General features: G+C 40.0%; 1 protein-coding gene and 1 long non-coding RNA gene across 3 annotated transcripts in view; both read left to right on the plus strand.

The window, feature by feature from the left end:
- Window positions 1-5,856, plus strand: part of SLC12A2 (solute carrier family 12 member 2) — a 103,937-nt gene extending 98,081 nt beyond the window's left edge. For both annotated transcript variants that reach the window (XM_059417486.1, XM_059417488.1), the window contains 3 exons: window positions 773-908; window positions 1,247-1,314; window positions 2,939-5,856. In XM_059417486.1, the coding sequence (XP_059273469.1) occupies window positions 773-908; window positions 1,247-1,314; window positions 2,939-3,074 (340 nt within the window). In that variant the 3' untranslated portion in view covers window positions 3,075-5,856. The remainder of the gene's footprint in view (window positions 1-772; window positions 909-1,246; window positions 1,315-2,938) is intronic.
- A 12,593-nt stretch (window positions 5,857-18,449) lies between these two features.
- Window positions 18,450-19,366, plus strand: part of LOC132027854 (uncharacterized) — a 5,827-nt gene continuing 4,910 nt past the window's right edge. The window contains exon 1 of the long non-coding RNA XR_009407228.1: window positions 18,450-18,676. This is a non-coding gene — a long non-coding RNA (uncharacterized LOC132027854). The remainder of the gene's footprint in view (window positions 18,677-19,366) is intronic.

Here is a 19,366-nt window from a genome sequence, read left to right on the forward strand (position 1 = left end):
ATGTTCTTTCACTGTCTTTTATCCTATTAAGTATCTTTGGATCTAGAGATTAATTCTGCATCTTCTTAAATGTTCATTATCTGCCCACTCCTCTCTTCAGAATATTCTAGTACCTTTTCTACTACTATTCCTCTTTTTGCTTATTGGTACTTGAACTAGGAAAGCATTTGAGTATTTTGAGTAAAGGAGCAATACAATTTGACATATTGCTCAAAAGGATCATGTTGGCAGCTGTGATGAAAATGTATGTGGTGGGCATAGGAGCAGGGGTTAAATATAGACAGGTGAGTGTGAGCAGTTGAAATTGCAATTCTGTTATTGTGAATCCAGTTCTAAATTTCTTATCAGTTTGAGGGCATCTGGGTGGCTCAGTGGGTTAAGCCGCTGCCTTCAGCTCAGGTCATGATCTCATGGTCCTGGGATCGAGTCCCACATCGGGCTTTCTGCTCAGCAGGAATCTGCTTCCCTCTCTCTCTCTCTCTCTCTCTCTCTCTGCCTGCCTCTCTGCCTACTTGTGATCTCTCTGTGTCAAATAAATAAATAAAATCTTTAAAAAAAAATAAATTTCTTATCAGTTTGAGAAACTAACAATTACTATTTTCTAAATAGGTTGCCAAAGTGATGGTTATAAATTAGGGTGTGGGGAAGAGCATAATAGATGGAAAACACTAACTTCTCAAGTACTAATTTAGCATTTGAGATCTTAGGGTTAAGGAATTTGAATTGAAGTTAATTGTCAGTAATCTTTCTGGGTCTTTTTTTTTTTTTTAAGTATTGTAGCTTTTGATGAAATGATTGAGCCATACAGACTTCATGAAGATGACAAAGAACAAGATATTGCAGATAAAATGAAAGAAGATGAACCATGGCGAATAACAGACAATGAGCTTGAACTCTATAAAACCAAGGTATTCTGTCTCTTCTGCTTTCTTTTTCTTAATATTCCATTGATTTTTTTTAAAAAATAAGGAAGACACAAGTATCAGGAACTGTCATTTGTTACGGGAGGAATAAATTCAGTCTCCTCTAAATTGGATCTGTATGTGAACAGTGTGTATAAATCCTCAGTTCTTTTCTAAATTAAGGGATGGATATTTTTATTACAGCAAAATTCCTTTGATTTCTTTTTGTTTACTTACAAAAAGTAAGTGAAAAGATTTCTTTTTGTTTACTTATAGCTCTATGAACTACACTAAATTCCGCTTTTCAAATGGTTCAGGAATGACTTTGTCCTGTTTCATTTCAGACCTACCGGCAGATCAGGTTAAATGAATTATTAAAGGAACATTCAAGTACAGCTAATATCATTGTCATGTAAGTACTGTCTATACTAAGATTTTCTTGAGCGTTCATTTTATGATGTTGCAATTTGGATCAATTTTCATGCCAAGTACATACCTACATAAACCTCGGTAATGACTTAACAGTTATAAGGAAGAAAAAACAAACTTTTGTTAATATACTTTGCTTTAAGCATATAGAGAAATCATTTAAGGGGGTAGGAAAGTAAAACAAAAATCTTAACCTTAAGTTTATATGAATCTAAGTCATTCTTTTTTCATAATAGTTTATTCTGGAATTTTTCTTTTATCTTTTTTCCCACCTTTTAAAAATTCCTTAGCTTGAAGGACACCACGACATAGCCATTAAGTCTTCGTGGGGTATGAGGGCCTCAAGTTAAAATTTGGACCCCAGGGTGAGGTGTGAGACATCTGGCTGGCTCATTCAGAGCATTTGACTCTTGATGTGGGGGTTTTGAGTTCAAACTCCACATTGTAGGGTAGAGTGTACTTCAAATAATAATTTTTTTTTAAAAGTGTAAAAAAAGGAAAATTTGGACCCAGGACAACATCCTTAAAGAAATAATACCATCAACTTATCTTGGGGATGAAATTTTAAAAAGTGGTTCCTGTCTGAGTCTACACCCCTGTGTTTCACACACAAATTATACAGACAGACGTTCTGTCCTCTCTTGGATCTAGGGGCTATCTGGCTGTTCTTTTACTGAGTCAGATTAGTTACATATTACTTGAACCCAGATTTTCTCCATCATGGAGCCAGGGTCCTTAGATAGGTTAAAAAAAAGTTCAGGCCTCCAAAAATAGGGCAAATGATGAAATAAAGTATTACCAGATGATTGTTATTTTGATTAACAGAAAACAATACAGCAGGAAATTTCAGCTTTTGCGGCTGCTGATCAGATATTTGTAATGGAATATGTTAAAACAGAAATCTGGAAACACTCCCCAAAGCAGCTGGTCACTACTACCACTATCTACAGATAAAAATCAAAGCCAGGGCACCCGGGTGGCTCAGTGGGTTAAAGCCTCCGCTTTCAGCTCAGGTCATGGTCCCAGGGTCCTGGGCTCGAGGCCCGCATCGGGCTCTCTGCTCAGCAGGGAGCCTGCTTCCTCCTCTCTCTCTGCCTGCCTCTCTGCCTACTTGTGATCTCTGTCAGATAAATAAATAAAATCTTTAAAAAAAAAAAAAATCAAAGCCCAGAAAGATAGGAGAAGTTGAAAATTAATACGTAGAATTAATTATGTTTGAATCTCATTTACCCATGTGTGGTTTCTGCTTTCTTACTTTAGGTAGAAACATTCCTTTCTCCTAGAAGAATTCTATCCTTATTGAGGAAAGGCGAATGAGAGGTTTAACATTAGATACCAAATGTGTTGCTGTTTATAGAAATACTCATTTCTGTTCTTATTAGGTGAATTTTTAAAAAGCTTTTGTTCAAACATGAAAAAGGGGGAATAGTGATATGAGTATAGTCACTGCTATACCATGTTCACAATTTGCCTGCACTCCAAAATGATTTATATAACCACTGTACTCTTAGTTACTATTATTAGTGACTCAATATATAATTTTTATTACAGTTTTTTTTTTTTTCAACTTAAATGCATGGCCTCATTCCTTTCTTTTTTGATACCAGGAGTCTGCCAGTTGCCCGGAAAGGTGCTGTCTCTAGCGCTCTGTATATGGCGTGGTTAGAAGCTCTTTCGAAGGACCTACCACCAATTCTCCTCGTCCGTGGGAACCATCAGAGTGTCCTTACCTTCTATTCTTAAAGGTCCTGTACAGTGGACAGCCCTCTAGATGGTACTTGAGTGCCTAGTGAAGTCACTGAAATCTTCAATGACACATTAACATCACAATGGCGAACTGTGACTTTTCTTTCACTTTTTCATTAATTTGAAAGCACACAGGGAAGTTGCTCCACTGATAAGTGTATGGAGACTTCAGTTTTAGTCAGTTCTGTATTTCAGTCTTAATGAATGATGATGATTCCTTGTTGTTGGACTGAAGCTCACGAGAGTAAAGTTTTCCTTTGCTACTTGAATAGCAATAAAAGTGTGTTATTTTGTGATTGATGAAAGGAGTACAAAAAGCCTTTAGCCTTGAGGTGCCTTCTGAAATTAACCAAATTTCATCCATATATCCTCTTTTATAAATTTATAGAATGTCAAATTTTGCCTTCAGCTGTTATTTTCGTTTCTAGTCTCTCCCACTTAAAATGAAATGGACACTGTTTTCTTCTTCCATTGACCAATTAGTGTTGAGTACTGTATGTTTTCTATTACTTTTATAAAGGTATCTGTTAGATACTAAAGGCAAGAATTAGGGCAGGTTAATGAAAAATGCAAAAAAAAAAAAAAAACCCCAAAACAGACAAACAAAAATGGTAGCCAAAAAGTGACCCCAAGGTTAGGTTTGTAGGGGTATGTATAAATTGTGGATCTAGGGAAAGAAGACCCAATAAACCTTTCTTTTTTTAAAATCTCTAATTGGCTGTTATTTGTATTTTTATTTGAAATCTTAGGGAAGGGTGAAGATTTATTCAGTACTTCTGTATACCATGCTGAAAAATCCTGTATTGCCATTCTTTAGACCAAAGTCCTCAAAATCATTTGTATCTATAAGAAGAGAGATCTGTCCTAATTTAGAGTTTTCCTCAAATTTTGAGGGACTTTTAGGAAATGCTAAAAGATTTTTCCTGAAAATTAGACAAAGCAATGTCATTAAGTAAAATATTTCAGTAAACAATATGTGGGATTCCACTATACATATCCTTTATAAATCATTAAAATTTTTAGTGTTTCATCAAATGGTTAAATGGACCACTGGTTTCTTAGTGAAATGTTTTTAGGCTTAATTCATTCAATTGTCAAGTACATTTAGTCTTAATTAATATACTCAGGTTTGAACAGATTATTCTGAACATTTAAATTTAATCCATTCTTAATACTTTAAAACTTTTGTGTTAAGAAAAACTGCCAGTTTGTGCTTTTGGAATGTCTGTTTTGACATCATAGTCTACTAGTACAATTTTGACAGTGCATATGTACTGTTACTAAAAGCTTTATATACGATTATTAATGTGAAGTTTTTCATTTTTTATTCAAGGAAGGATTTCCTAAAAACATTTCAAGGGATATATGTCTACATATCTGTATGTGTGTATGTATGTGTATATGCATACACAGATGCATATGTGTATATATAATGACATTTATGTTGCTGGTTTTTTGCGTTTTAAAGTGATCAAGATTCATTCAGTTAACATTTTTTTGTTTCAGTAGACGTAAGTTCAAAATTAGATTGAAAGATACAGGATTCACGGAGAACAAAGGTGATCATTAGAAGGGCACGTAACTTCGCACAGTTACTGTTCAGTGATAAATGGAGAACACGTCCTCTACTGTTCAGTCAGTTCGTTGGTATAAATTTTGGTGGTGAAGAATATATGCAGATTTTCATGAATCTTGGTAGATATTGTTAAAATCACTCCTGCTGTCAGTAGTGCAGTATTTTTGCTGCATGAGCATAAACGAAATGAAAAGTGGAGATCTGATCATTTTGAATTCAGAATGTTAAAATGAAGTAATTGTTTTTCTAGGATTTTTGTTCCCCTTCATTATAACTCATAGCATTGTTCCCTTTATTGCAGGTTTTGTAGTGTTTCAGGGGAAGACCGTAGAAATGTCATATATTCAGTAAACAATACCATGTTTGAACTTTTTAAATGGATAATAGGGCATGAACTGAGTGCTGCTATCTTGAAAATGTGCACAGGTACACTTGTTTTTTGTTTTGTTTTGTTTTGTTTTTTAAGTTTTTCCCATTCAGGAAACCATCATTGTGATCTGTACTGCAGGAACCAAATGTCATGCATCTTACATATGTGTATAAAGTACATAAAATATATCTAAATATGCATAATGGGGGGAGGGTAATATTGTCTGTGAAATAATGTAAGAAGCTTTTCACTTAAAAAAAAATTACTTTCATTTAACACTAGACACCAGGTCAAAATTTTCAAGGTTGTTGTAGTATTCTAATAAATTTCAACAATTCTTAGAGATGCTAGCTAGTGTTGAAGCTATTCTAGTTTATTTTGTTTATGCTAAATTTGATTATTTTAATGCCAATTTTTTTTTGAGTTCTAATCATTGGTGATAACTTGGAAATAAATATGCAATGGCATTTGACAGTTCATTATTCCTATAGGTAAATACTCATTGGGTTTAGAGAGAATGGTGTTAAGCTGATGATTAATTAAATCATATTTATTTGTTACATTATTTCATTGTATTTTAGGTTTCCTTTTGCATTCTTTTTATATGCTTTCTGACATTACCTATTTTTAAAGACTATGGAAATAATTTAAAGATTTGAGCTCTGGTGGATGTTTATCTACTAAGTTTGAAAATGTAATATTTTGATAATACTGTACTATAACTGTCACACAAATGCTTTTCTAATGTTTTAACGTTGAGTATTGCAGTTGCTGCTTTGTACAGAGGTTACTGCAATAAAGGAAGTGGATTCATTAAAACTATTTAATGTCTACTCTTCTGTTGTACCTGTTTTATTAACCTTTGGCGACTTTGTGATGTACCCTCGTTTATGTAACTGTTCTTTCACAATGTCTGAGTTGTTTACTGGCTTTTACCTTTAAAATTCGTATGTTAGAAAGTTGTTTGATATTGTACACTATCCCTAAGCCTTTGAAATAATCACTATTGATACTTGACAGTGTCATTGAACTCTAGAAGATGCAGCTCATTTTGATTTTTTTAAAGTGATTTTACTTTTCTAATTCTTTTTAAGTTATTTTATTTAAGTTATTTTAACAAAAATGGATCCATAGTCTCTGTCTTTTCTTCAGACGATTTTTGGCTAAGCTAATGTACAGTTTTATAACAGTACATTTCTCCTTTGAACGTTATAATAAGTGTGTTATATACGCAGACGGTTAATTTTCTCTCTCTTACTCTTGGGAAAGCAACTTGGAGCAATGTAGGGAATTTCCCGAGGTCATGTGGTAAATCAGTGAAGAATGTTGGCCCAGAGCCCGGATCTTTCATCTCCAGGGATATCTCTGTTACGCACTCACTACTGCCTGATCCATAACTCAGAGGGTGCATAGACCGGCCATTTCCATACTAGACATCCAGTATTGCCAATGAGTGTGTGCTCAGGTAATGTGGACTCCAGTTAGAAATAGTTTGGCTACAGTCTGGCTTAATAGATCTGAAACCAAATATCAGTGTCCATTGCATGTTCTTTGCTTCTTGTTTATTTTCCAAAAATCTATTCAGACTAGTGACTTCTTCGGGGAGTTAAAAGAGAATTCAAAGGCAACTACAAATGTGACATTTTCTAGTATCAGAGCATCCACCAGATTTCAAAACAGGAATGGAGTTCACCTTCCAGCCAGTATGTTTTGTTCCTTCACCAGTAAGAAAAGATAAATGCCTCTGACACAATTCTGTCTTGTATGTGTCAACAGGATGTTTGTAGGTTTACAGCAAATAGGTAGTAGTTTAATGCTTGACTGTTTGAGTAAAGATGGCACAAATCCTAGGAAACACTCACCAGAAAGTACTGTTTAATTTAGCTAGTTTAGGTAGTAGATACCCAAAATGTGTTGGTGGGTTAACCAGCTCGATATACTTGTTTTTGTAGATGAGTAAAATACTTAAATGTCTAAGTCCTGTTGCTCTTTATGGAATCGGGCGGCAGTGGTCAGAGACCTCTTTCCCTTGTGATAGGCATTTTGGGTAAGCTATTAAATAGCATTGAGAACTTAAGCCCATTTTCTCCTCTTAAACCTACCCTTGAATTTTGTGTTAGGAGTGAGCAAGTATTGTTTTAGAGAAAATGTGACGGCCTTTTAATTGGTCCCCTGCCCCCTTGTACAGCCTTACCTGTGCTTGCTCTACTCCTACATCCGTAACTCATCCCCAAAAACCTGGCATCGTGTCCACACGTAACCTTTGTTCCCCTCTTCTCAAGTACGAATGCAAATTAGCAAGATGTTCTGACCACAGCTGCAAGGAGATTGTGTTTTTTTGATCCACAGCATAGGATCAGTGATCTGTGGACACTGAACGCAGAGAGGTCTGGGACTCAGTACTGGTCAGAATCTCATTAGATAACTGCTGCCACTTTTGAGATGGGGAGAGAAACATGGACATTCTGTTCTGGTCTAAAAGGAAGCTGTTTACAGGGTGGTTTTACGGCTTATATCTAATGACGGATAAATCAGAAAAGCTGTAAAATGAAGCGGGCAGAGTTTTTTATTTACATACAGTACACATCAAGGCATATTAACAACTACTTCAGTGAGAGACAGTTTTACTTTTTTAGATGTACATTTAGCCAAAATTAAGCCAATTTTGAAAGAAGGTAGTAATGGTTTGAAAAGGGAGCTAGAGGGGTTTATCCAAATGACTGATAAGCCACAGATTATTTTTATTACAACCGCTCCGCTTTTTTGCCTAAGTCTAAACAACTCTCCTTCAAGTTCCTAAGAAACTTAACTAGTTAAGAAATTTAAAAGATGACAGGGATGATTTGGGAAAGGGGGAGGGGGCGGGGAAGGTGGAAAGTTAGGCTTCAAGAAATATTCGGGGATTGTGAAAGATCAGCCTCTTCATGGCCAAAAGTCTTGCCCTCATACTTCCTTCTGGGAAACAGTGGATGGTGAAGAATAGAATTAATTTCTTCTGTATTTCAAAATCCTTTGATCATAATGCGCATCTCTGAGCTACATGGTACTGATCTCAGAGGTGTACCCTACATCCTTGAGGTAGTCTATGACTTTCCCATCAGTAAAGATAATCCTTTGTTTACTGTCTATGCACCTGCGAGTTCAGTGTTATTGACATAAGTTTCACACATGGGCTTTTTTCAGAAAGTTGATAGTAATGAAACACAGGTGTATTATGCATTGATACACTAACTAGAACAGTGGTGTGCTTCAGAATCATCTGGAGAGTTTGTTAAATCCTACAGTACTCCTGCCGAATCTCTTCTGCATGAAATTTCTCCCCTTCACATCCGCTGCTTCTCAGGATAGCCCTCCCTCCTTTATGGCTCCCTTTGTCCTTTACGCACGCCCCACTCCTTTCGTCCACAGCACATGAGTAATTCCCTCTCCCCTCATACCAGCCGTGAACTCAAATAACCCTCCAAATGCCTCCTGGCTTTCCTTTTACATTAATTAGTTGTTTGTCAGTGGCAGGAATAGAGCCCAGAGCCCGCGAATAGAGAAAGGAAAGCCAGGAAGACAGCCGAGTTCAGGGACTCTGTAAAAGCAGAGACTCAGAGCAGCATCCTCAGCGCTCTGTCTCTCACCCTTTCCCTCTCTCTGGTTTGCCTCTCCAGTCTTGACGTGACTCTTCAGGTAGACTGTCACCACGGAGAGTGATCAGTGACTTCTGGAAAAAAAGGGGGGGGGCACTTGGGTGGCTCAGTTGGTTGAGCGTCTGCCTTCCGCTCAGGTCATGATCCCAGAGTCCTGGGATCGAGCCCCACATTGGACTCTCTGCTCAGTAAGGAGCCTGCTTCTCCCTCTCCGACTCCCCCTGCTTGTGCTCCCTCTCTCACTGTCTCTGTCAAATAAATAAAATTTAAAAACAACAAAAACAAAACAAGTAGTTGGGCAGCAACTGTAGTTGAAAGATGGCATGTTGTCAGGGGGGGCCATACCCTCTCCCTTGGGTTTGCCCTTAGAGTCTGGGGTTTATGTGGCCCCAGAACTGAGGGAAGGGCCTTGGAGTTTCGCTTGCCCTGGCTGGCTGCTGCTCCAGGGGCTGCGCTGCCCAGGCTCCAGCAGTTGCTTCCGAGGTAGACAGCTCTACAGGCCTGACGTCAGCTGCCACTACCTTTTTATAGGTTCCCAAAGCTCTGCACTCAGCACTTCGTATCTGTTCCAGCCCTCCTGTTCCACTCCAGCCCAGCAGTCACACAACCGTGCCCAGCTGTCACACTCAAAGTGGGTGCTCAGAGGCCACTGGGCAGAGCATTCCTGCCCCTCTCATCCATGGCAGTTCCATCTGGGGCACCTGTTTTGTCTTTTCTCCTTCGGGTGGTATCTCTCAGGTGTTCCCACTCACACCACAGGGCAGGATCTCCCCAGCCCTGGTATAAGAACCAGCTCTGCCTTCTCTTCCTCTTTTCCTGATGAGTCTTCATGGACAGGAAAATGCAGGCAAGCTCCAGATCACAGAAGTAACTCCTTTTCCTACAGCATCTAGAAATGCAGTAACCATTCAGAATGCAATAGCAGTCTTCCCTCACCAAAACAGGCAGAGCATACTTTTTCTAAAACAACTGAAAACAGTCTGGTTAATTTTCTCTATTATGTTGCATTAAATCTCAATAGCTCACCCTATTACCCTTGAACACCAAGTCCAACAAATCTAAGAAGCATGGTACAGGATTAACTTCTCTTTGGGAAGATACTCATTCGTCCTCGGACTGAGGTGGAGAGAAGCAGAAATTTGAGATGTTTTGGAGAAATATTCAATAGGATTGAGTGATGGGTTCTCCTCCTGTGTGTTGAGCATGAGGAGGGGGTCACTCATGGTGCCTTGATGGGTTGAGTATTTTCTTCCTCCTAATTTGGGAAAGATGGGAAAGAAAAGAGAATTCCCATCAACTAAACACTCCTTATGCTATCTGTTTACATATTTTAGCTTACTTAACTCTCACCAGACCTCTCTGGAGCGGGGAGTATATTCCTCATGGTAGAGCTGAGAAGCAAGGCTTAGAGGAGCTATGAGCACAGTAAGCAGTGGAGTCAGGGCAGGAACCTGGGTCAGTTTCTGGAAAAAGTTTCCTCCACACTTCATTTCTTCTCACAGAGGGGCCTTCCAGTCCTTTTATCCTTCATAACTTATCCGAAAAAACATGGTCTCCTGTAGTAAACAGAAAATTATATTCCTATCACTGAACTATACTGATGTCTTTCTTCCAGGTCACCTTCTAAAAAGTTCAAGAGACTGGAGAGCCTGGCTGGCTTGGTTGGTAGAGCATGCAACTCTTGATCTTGGGGTTGTTGAGTTTGAGTCCCAAAGTTCAAGAGATAGCTTTGTTTATCAGTTATTCTAGTACAAATTCATCCAACAGAACATGTCAGCTCTCTGTGCAACCTGAGCTCCATGTGCAGCTTTCTGCCAAGAAGCAAATTTTGTGCCATGGTTTTACCAGTAGAAGAGTAACTTTGACATTTTGAATTACTTAAGCCTGTTAGAGGTATGATCGTGACTTTCCCTCTACAGACTGCTACTTGCAAGACAATGGTATCTTTTGGAAATTAATGACTATTTCCATAGGTTGATACCTTATAACATACTTTTATAGGATTATAAGGAAAAATTTCTATGTGATTTAGGTCATTTCTAAAGAGGGGGAGAATAAAAACAGAACATTTCTTCTCTGGATTTGTTTCTTCAGTCATGACACCTGAAAAAGTTAATGGATGTGATAAAAACATTCAAAAAGTGTGTCTCTTCTAGGAAACAAATCCAATCAAGAGATGAGAAACACATGTAAAAAAGGAAAGGAATATTTGAAGTGTATAAACTTGGAAATTATACAAGCATGCTCTAGTCAATTTAAACTAAAATAATTTCAGTGCATAGTGACTGATAATTAACAAAGGATTATTAAAATGGACAGCAAGAAGTAGAAAACTTAAACAGCATGGAATGAATTGAACGTAACTTAAGTGCTATCTCCAAAGAAGTTTCTGGTCCCAATGATTTTTTTTTTTTTTTTTTTTAGTTTTTTTAATTAACATGTAATATATTATTTACCCCAGGGGTACAGGTATGTGAATCATCAGGCTTACACATTTCATAGCACTCACCGTAGCACATACCTTCCCCAATGTCCATAGTCCAACCACCCTTTCCCTTACCCCCCCCCACACCCCAGCAACCCTCAGTTTGTTTTATGAGATTAAGAGTCTCTTATGTTTTGTCTTCCTTCCGATCCCATCTTGTTTCATTTTTTCCTTCCCTACCCTCCAAACCCCCCCACCTTGCCTCTCAAATTCCTCATATCAGATCATATGATAATTGTCTTTCTCTGATTGACTTATTTTGCTCAGCATAATACCCTCTAGTTCCATCTACATCATTGCAAATGGCAAGATGGCTGCATAGTATTCCTGTGTGTGTGTGTGTGTGTGTGTGTGCGCGCGTGTGTGTGTACCACATCTTTATCCATTCATCTTTCCATAGTTTGGCTATTGTAGACATGCTGCTATAAACATTTGGGTACATGTGCCCCTTTGGATCACTACATTTGTATCTTTAGGGTAAACACCCAGTAGTGCAATTTCTGGGTCATAGGGTAGCTCTATTTTCAACTCTTTGAGGAGCCTCTATACTGTTTTCCAGAGTGGCTGCACCAGCTTGCATTCCTACCAAGAGTGTAAGAGGGTTCCCCTTTCTCCACATCCTTGCCAACATCTGTCATTTCCTGACTTGTTAACTTCAGCTATTCTGACTGGTGTGAGGTGGTATCTCACTGTGGTTTTGATTTGTAATTCCCTGATGCTGAGTGATGTGGAGCACTTTTTCATGCGTCTGTTGGCTATCTGGATGTCTTCTTTGCAGAAATATCGGTTCATGTCTTCTGTCCATTTCTTGATTGGATTATTTGTTCTTTGGGTGTTCAGTTTGATGAGTTCTTTATAGATTTTGGATACTAGCCCTTGATCTGATATGTCATTTGCAAATGTCTTCTTCCATTCTATCAGTTGTCTTTTGGTTTTGTTGACTGTTTCCTTTGCTGTGCAAAAGTTTTTGATCTTGATGAAGTCCCAATAGTTTATTTTTGCCCTTGTTTCCTTTGACTTTGGCGATGTTTCTAGGAAGAAGTTGCTGCAGCTGAGGTTGAAGAGGTTGCTGCCTGTGTTCTCCCCAAGGATTTTGATGGATTCTTGTCTCACACTGAGGTCTTTCATACATTTTGAGTCTGTTTTTGTGGGGGGTATAAGAAAATAGTCCCATTTCGTCTTCTACGTGTGGCTGTCGAATTTTACCAACACCATTTGTTGAAGATGCTGTCTTTTTTTTCCAATGAACATTCATTCCTGCTTTGTCGAAGATCAGTTGACCATAGAGTTGAGGATCTGTTTCTGGGCTCTCTATTCTGTTCCATTGATCTATGTGTCTGTTTTTGTGCCCATACCATACTTTCTTGACAATGACAGCTTTGTAATAGAAGTCTGGAAGTCTGGAATTGGGATGCCACCAACTTTGGCTTTCTTTTTCAACATTCCTCTTGCTATTAGGGATCTTTCCTCGTTCCATATAAGTTTTAGGATTATTCCATTTCTTTGAAAAAAATTGATGGTATTTTGATAGGGATCCCATTTTACAACTGCACTCAAAACCATAAGATACCTAGGAATAAGCCTAACCAAAGAGGCAAAGAATCTGTACTCATAAAACTATAAAGTACTCATGAAAGAAATTGAGGAAGACACAAAGAAATGGAATAATTTCCATGCTCATGGATTGGAAGAACAAATATTGTGAAATGTCTATGCTACCTAAAGCAATCTACATGTTTAAAGCAATCCATATCAAAATACCATCATTTTTTTTCAAAGAAATGGAAATGCTTTCTGTGCCTCCTGAATTTTGATGCTCCTCCCCTTTGCCATATTAGGTAAATTCTCTACTATAATTTGCTCCAATATACCTTCTGCCCCCCTCTCTCTTTCTTCTTCTTCTTCTTCTTCTTCTTCTGGAACCCCAATTATTCTAATATTGTCTCGTCTTATGGTATCACTTACCTCTCAAATTCTCCCCTTGTGGTTCAGTAGTTGTTTATCTCTCTTTTTCTCAGCTCATTTATTCTACATCATTTGGTCTTCTACATCACTAATACTCTTTTCTGCTTCATTTATCCTAGCAGTAAGGGCCTCCATTTTTTATTGTACCTCATTAGTAGCTTTTTAAATTTCATCTTGGTTAGATTTTAGTTCTTTTATTTCTCCAGAAAGGGATTTCTCCAGAAAGGGATTCTCTAATATCTTCCATGTCTTTTTCAAGCCCAGTGAGCACCTTGATTATCGTCATTCTGAACTCTAGCTCATATTAACAATGTCCGTATTGATTAGGTCCCTGGCCATCGATACTGCCTCTTGTTCTTTTTTTTTTTTTTTGGTGAGTCTTTCTGCCTTTTTGTTTTATCCAGATATGAATATATGAATGAGAGAATAAAATACTAATAAAATACTAAAAGAGTGGCCAAGACCCCAGAAAAATATACACTAACCAACTAACCAAATCAGAAGAGATCCAAAACTGAGGGAAGAAGAAAGGGGGAAAAAATTAAACAAACAAACAAATATATATATATATATATATATATATATATATATATAACCAGTAAATAGAACAGAGCCACCCACTTGATTTTGGGTGTATTCTGGTCTCTTAGAAGAAACTACCTCCCAAAATTTTAAAGAAAGAAAAACTTATATATATATATACACAAAAAAAAAATAAGGGTAAACACAATGAAGGGATGGAATATGACTGTAAAGATGAAAATTTTAAAAAGACTCTAAAAAAGGAATTGATAAGTTGCTTGGAAAAAAAAAAGAGGAGAGAATGTGATCAGACTGGAAACTAGAGCAAAGCCATGTGCTAAAATTAGGGTATATTTTGATCTATTAGAAGATATTGTATCCCAAAATTTTAAAGAAAAAAACCCTATATGTATACAAAAAATAAGGTTAAATACAATGAAGGGATAAAATATGACTATAACAATGAAAATTTTAGAAGATTTTTTTTAAGGGGCACCTGGGTGACTCAGTGGCTTAAGCCTTTGGCTTTGGCTCAGGTCATAATCTCAGGGTCCTGGGATTAAGCCCTGTATCAGGCTTTCTGCTCAGCAGGAACCCTGCTTCCCCCTCTCTCTCTGCCTGCCTCTCTGCCTACTTGTGATCTCTCTCTCTCAAATAAATAAATAAAATCTTTAAAAAAACAAAACAAAACCATTTTTAAAAAAATGTATTGTTAAGATAAAAGTTAAAAAACATTAAAAGAGGAAAGATGAAAAGTTTTAAAAAATAGAACACGAAAAAAATAAAATTGAAAAAAATTTAATTTTGTAAGACTAAAGGATCATGGGGAAAATGCCATGAATTCTATGTGTTGCTTTCCCCTAATTCTGGGATTCCGCAGTTCTCATTGATTGGTGAACTTGATCTTGGCTGGATGTTCTTGCTGATCTTCTTGGGGAGGGGTCTGTTGCCCGTGATTCTCAAATGTCTTTGCTGGAGGCAGAATTGCACCACCCTTGCGAGGGGCCAGGCTAAGTAATCTGCTCCGGTTTGCTCTCGGGAGCTTTTGTTCCCTGAACACTTTCCGAAGAGCTTTGGAGGACAGGAATGAAAATGGCGGCTTCCCAATTTCCGGTCACAGGGGAGCTGAGAGCTCCAGCCCCGCTCCTCAGTGCGGCCTCAGGGAAAAGCCGTCAATCCCTCCTGTCTCCCTGGTCTCTGGCTACACTCCATGCTCACCCAGCCTGTGACTGAGCATTTCTATCATAGGTGCACAGCCCCGTTTGGAGTCTCCAAACCCAGCAGATTCCTGCTACTTGCTCCTGTGCTCCTCCTGGAGAAGGAAGGAGGGCGTCTAGATCTGCCACTTGTGGGGTCCCTGCTTAAAGAGCACTGGTCCAACTGTGCCTTGGATCCCAGCTTAAGGTAACCCTGAACTGAGAGATCACTCCTTGGCTCTAGCTCCGCTCTGTAGTCAGCTTCCCCGCTCTGATACTTGGCAGCTCTGCCACCGTCAGACACTCCTGGTCTTTCTGTGACCCCATGGGACCTGAGACCACACTGTCCCCACAAGGGCTTCAGCCCCCACTTAGCCTCTGGAGCAATGTCCCTCAGTGGAGCAGACTTCTAAAAGTTCCAATTTTGTGCTCCACTGCTCCGCCGCTTACCAGGAACCAGCCTCTCCCCCCGCATCTGTCTTTTGGATGCTTCAGATTCACTTTCTGGAAGTCCTACCTTCCAGAAAGTGGTCGATTTTTTGTTCCTAGAATTGCTGCTCTTCTTCTCTTCCATCTCCTGTTGAGTTTGTAGGTGTTCGGGATGATTTGATAACTAGTTGAACTCCTAGGACCTAATGCTGTTTCAGTATGCTACTCTTCTGCCATCTTGCTTCCTCCCTGGTCCCAATGATTTTACTGGTAAATTATTTCATAGGTTCAACAGCAAATTCTCACACTTCCAGACCCCAGTATCCTCAGGCTGAATTCATATTTAAACACCTCATCCTGTAGGCACACCTATTCCCAGACCTGCTTGGCTTTCTGCTTTATCCATTGCCAAATTCTTTCTCCAGCCCTCCCACTTGATCTCTGAGGCTATGCCATTGTTATTTGATTTCTCAATTAGATTGAGTAACTTCTTTAATACGTCCATATCTCCAGTGGCTTATCCTAGTTGGGGGCAGTAGATTTCAATACGGGATTCTTAAATGAATGAAGAAATGAAAGTATCATTTATTTGAGGGAGAAGGCTGATGATGGCAGGGAAGTGGATACATGGAATTAAGGCATGGAGCCCTATTAGGAATGGAGCTTTCTGAACTGGTGACTTGCCTTAAGGGCTCTCCAGTCCTAACAACCACACGCTAATATGATTTGCCTGCTGGAAAATGTTTCATGTCTGCTTGAATTCTTGGGGCCCTACTCACAATAACTACTATTTCTGTCTGTTAGTTTATTTTGTTTCCTTCATGCTAATCACTAGAATATCATTTAAAGAAAGGTCATTTAATAAGTAATTATTGGTTCAGTGAATACTTATTGGTGGTTTTCTCCCTAATACTTAGCAAGTGCCTGGCACACAGTCGGTTTTCAGTAAACATTTATGGAGCAAATGAATAGAACAACTTGTTTAAAAATAGGGCCTAATTTATCACTAGGTATGTCAACCATTTGTATAAAATGTAATAATGGATCACCCACCCCCTCACTCAACTGGTTAAAATGTGCACAGAATGTTGGAGCGATGCCCGGTCACGGTGGTATGATGCGGTCCTCTCATACTCCCTTGGCTTCTCCTTATTCTGATCCTAGGCTATTGTGCCATTTCCAACTATAAATGACCTATAAAGACAAATACCGAACTATATAAATATCTATTGAATTACTCCATCCCAAGTAATGTTCCAGGGACATAAAAAGGAATAGGACACTGTCCCTGCCCTAGAGGAATTCACGGACACCTGTTATAAATAAGTAAATAGAATGGAAAGCAGTGTCAAAATCCAAGAAGAGCTAAGCACTTTTTTTTTTTTTTTTTTTTTTTTTTTTAATGCCCTGGAAAAACACTTGCGGGAGAAAAAGGTCACCACTATTGGCTCTTAATGGAACTTAAAAGTTACACATTGATACCTTTCCCATATAGCTGAGTGCAAAGAAGCACAGGGGTATGGATGCGTATCATGAAGGACTTCTCAGTAACAGCTGGCAATTTTTCCATGTGTATCTCATTTAATCCCCAAATCTCCAATAAGCTAGTTTCTATTATTATCCTCATTTTACATAGGACAAATAGGCTTCCAAATCTTAAACAATGTCCTTGCCAAGGACCCCTTATTTGTTCCTCAGAGAAAAATTAGGGAGACATCCTCTGAAGAAGGCATAGGCCGAAGCCCAAGAACCCAGCCTTTAAGAGGGGTCTTCACGTTCCCAACAGGGAAGCCCAAAGGCTCCAGACCAGGTAGTTCTGAGGCTGAGCCTAGGGAAGGGGAGCACAACCTTGAGACCCTTGCTGCCCAGCCTTGGGGGAGAGCTGGCCTAGAGCAGGTGAAAGAGGCAGGAGGGGTAAAGAGAAGGAACCCGAAAGGGAGCTGAGGGGCAGGCAGCAAAGAGGCTGGGGGTAGGGGAGGGGATCCAGGGGAGGAGTGTGGGGAGAGCCGTGAGGTTGGGGGTTAAGGGATGGGAAGGAGGAGAGGGTGGGATCAACCAGAGCACTGGGGAGAAGAACTGGGGGAGGGATCAGCTTGGGGGGGAGCTGGGGGGGGGGGGGGTGGGGGGGGGGAGGGAGGAGGGGGGGGGGGGGGGGGGGGGGGGGCAGCTGGTGGGCATAAGGAAGAATCCCTGGGGAAGAACAGGGCAGGGGAGCTGGCGAGGGGGCGCCCTCCCTGATGTCACCTTTCAAAGGCCCCTCCCACGCGAAGTGAGCCCCAAAGCACGAAGAGGAAGGTGGGTGGGGAGGCATGGCGCTCTGTGAGGTGGCCAAGTCCTCGCGGAAGGGGAGCCAGTGTTTAGCTAGGTGTCCAAGTGTTTGCTTAAGGGATTAGTCACCTGCTCCGCCAAGTCCAGGCACCCGCTGTTATCTTAAATGCCCTTTAAACGCTCCTCGGTGGTATTTATTATTTGAGGATGATTGAACAGTCCCATTTCGGTTCACAGTTGTCAGCTGTTTGGAGAAAACTTTGCGCTGGGAAGTCCACGAATGGAGGCAAATCCTTGTTTATTATTAAACCTCCGGTCTTTTGAGAAGTCCTTTTCCGAGCCAGGGGATGCTGAGTCTCGGGTTCCGCGAGGGAGGGAGCGGGGATCCTGCTTAGACGGGTCACTCCCTACTCAGGGGCAGACCCACCGGAGAAATCTGGATGACCTATTTCCTCTCCTCTCTCCCCGCTTCTTTCTTGTGCCCTGTCTCCCAGCTCCTCTAACTGTAGTCCTGACTTCATTCCTGACTGCTGTCGTCCGTTTGACATTTCTCAAGTTTCACCCTTATTTGTTTATTTATTGGGGAAGAGGGAGTGTTTTTGAAGAACAGAACGTGACTTGAAAATATTTTCTGCTTTTAAAAACAGATTTTCTTCCTTATTCTGAGTTGAATTTTCTTAAAGGGCACCTCACCTCCACCGGGAGTCGCGGGGGTGGGGGTGGGGGGTGGCCGGGAGGGGCTGTCAGGGCAGGCGGGGCCGCTGGGAGAAGATCCGGAGGCCTCCGGCTGCGCGCGTGCTCCGCGGATCCCGGGGCCCTGCCATCCGCGTTTATCCGCGTTTAGCCCGACAGGGGCTCCCCCGTGTGGCTCCAGGGGCTAGCAACGTCTGTGACTTGAATATTTACCCCGTTCTCTTTTCAGGTTGAAGATGGGAGTCTGGCCATCGTGAGCTGACCCAGGAGACGCTCTTGTTCTCTTCTTAGCGCGTTTTTGCCTCCTTAGGATTAGAAAATGCTTCCAGCTTTTCTCAGGTTGACATGGACCCTGGCAGAGGAATTAGAGGCGTCCAATTTCGAGTAACCAGACGCCTGCCTGGGAAGTAATTAGGGGTAGAATGGGCGACTCTTGGAGTGAAAATGGAGGAAAGGAAAGGTAGGTAAGACCTAGGCGAATTGAATACATTGAATGTCAGGCATTTCGCATGATTATTTAATCTTAGAATATCCCAGCTTGAGTAGGAATTGTTCCATATGAGGGAGAAGGATATCGAGGTTCTCAGAGGCCCAGGGTCTAAAAATGATGTAGCCAGGGTTCAGACTGTAACCTGACTCCAGAACTTCATGCTAATGAGCACTCCTCCAAGAGGGGAGCATTTGCTACTTAATTCCTTCTTTCTAGAGATGTCACACTCCATGGAAGTGTCCTCCTGTTTCAAGCCCAGTAACCTCACATCTGTAGGACCCATCCAAGTTATGTGAGGATGTCACTTCTGATCTCTGCATTGGTCAAGGAGGCTGCATTTTCAAAGGCCCCTCCCACATTCATGTGCATTAACATTAATCTTGAGAACAGTTCTATGAGACTGTTCTATGAGAGCTTTATTGAGGTAGACTTGACAAAACTGCAAGATACTTAAAGTATACATTGTGATGATTTGAGATACTTTTACAACATGAAGAGATTCTTCTAAACGTTTAATACATTTATCATCATCATTATTTTTATTATTTTTTTTTTTAGCCATTAATTTTTTATTTTTTATAAACATATATTTTTATCCCCAGGGGTACAGGTCTGTGAATCACCAGGTTTACACACTTCACAGCACTCACCAAATCACAT

The sequence above is a fragment of the Mustela nigripes genome, chromosome 12 (genome assembly GCF_022355385.1).
Source record: "Mustela nigripes isolate SB6536 chromosome 12, MUSNIG.SB6536, whole genome shotgun sequence".
Lineage (NCBI taxonomy): Eukaryota > Metazoa > Chordata > Mammalia > Carnivora > Mustelidae > Mustela > Mustela nigripes.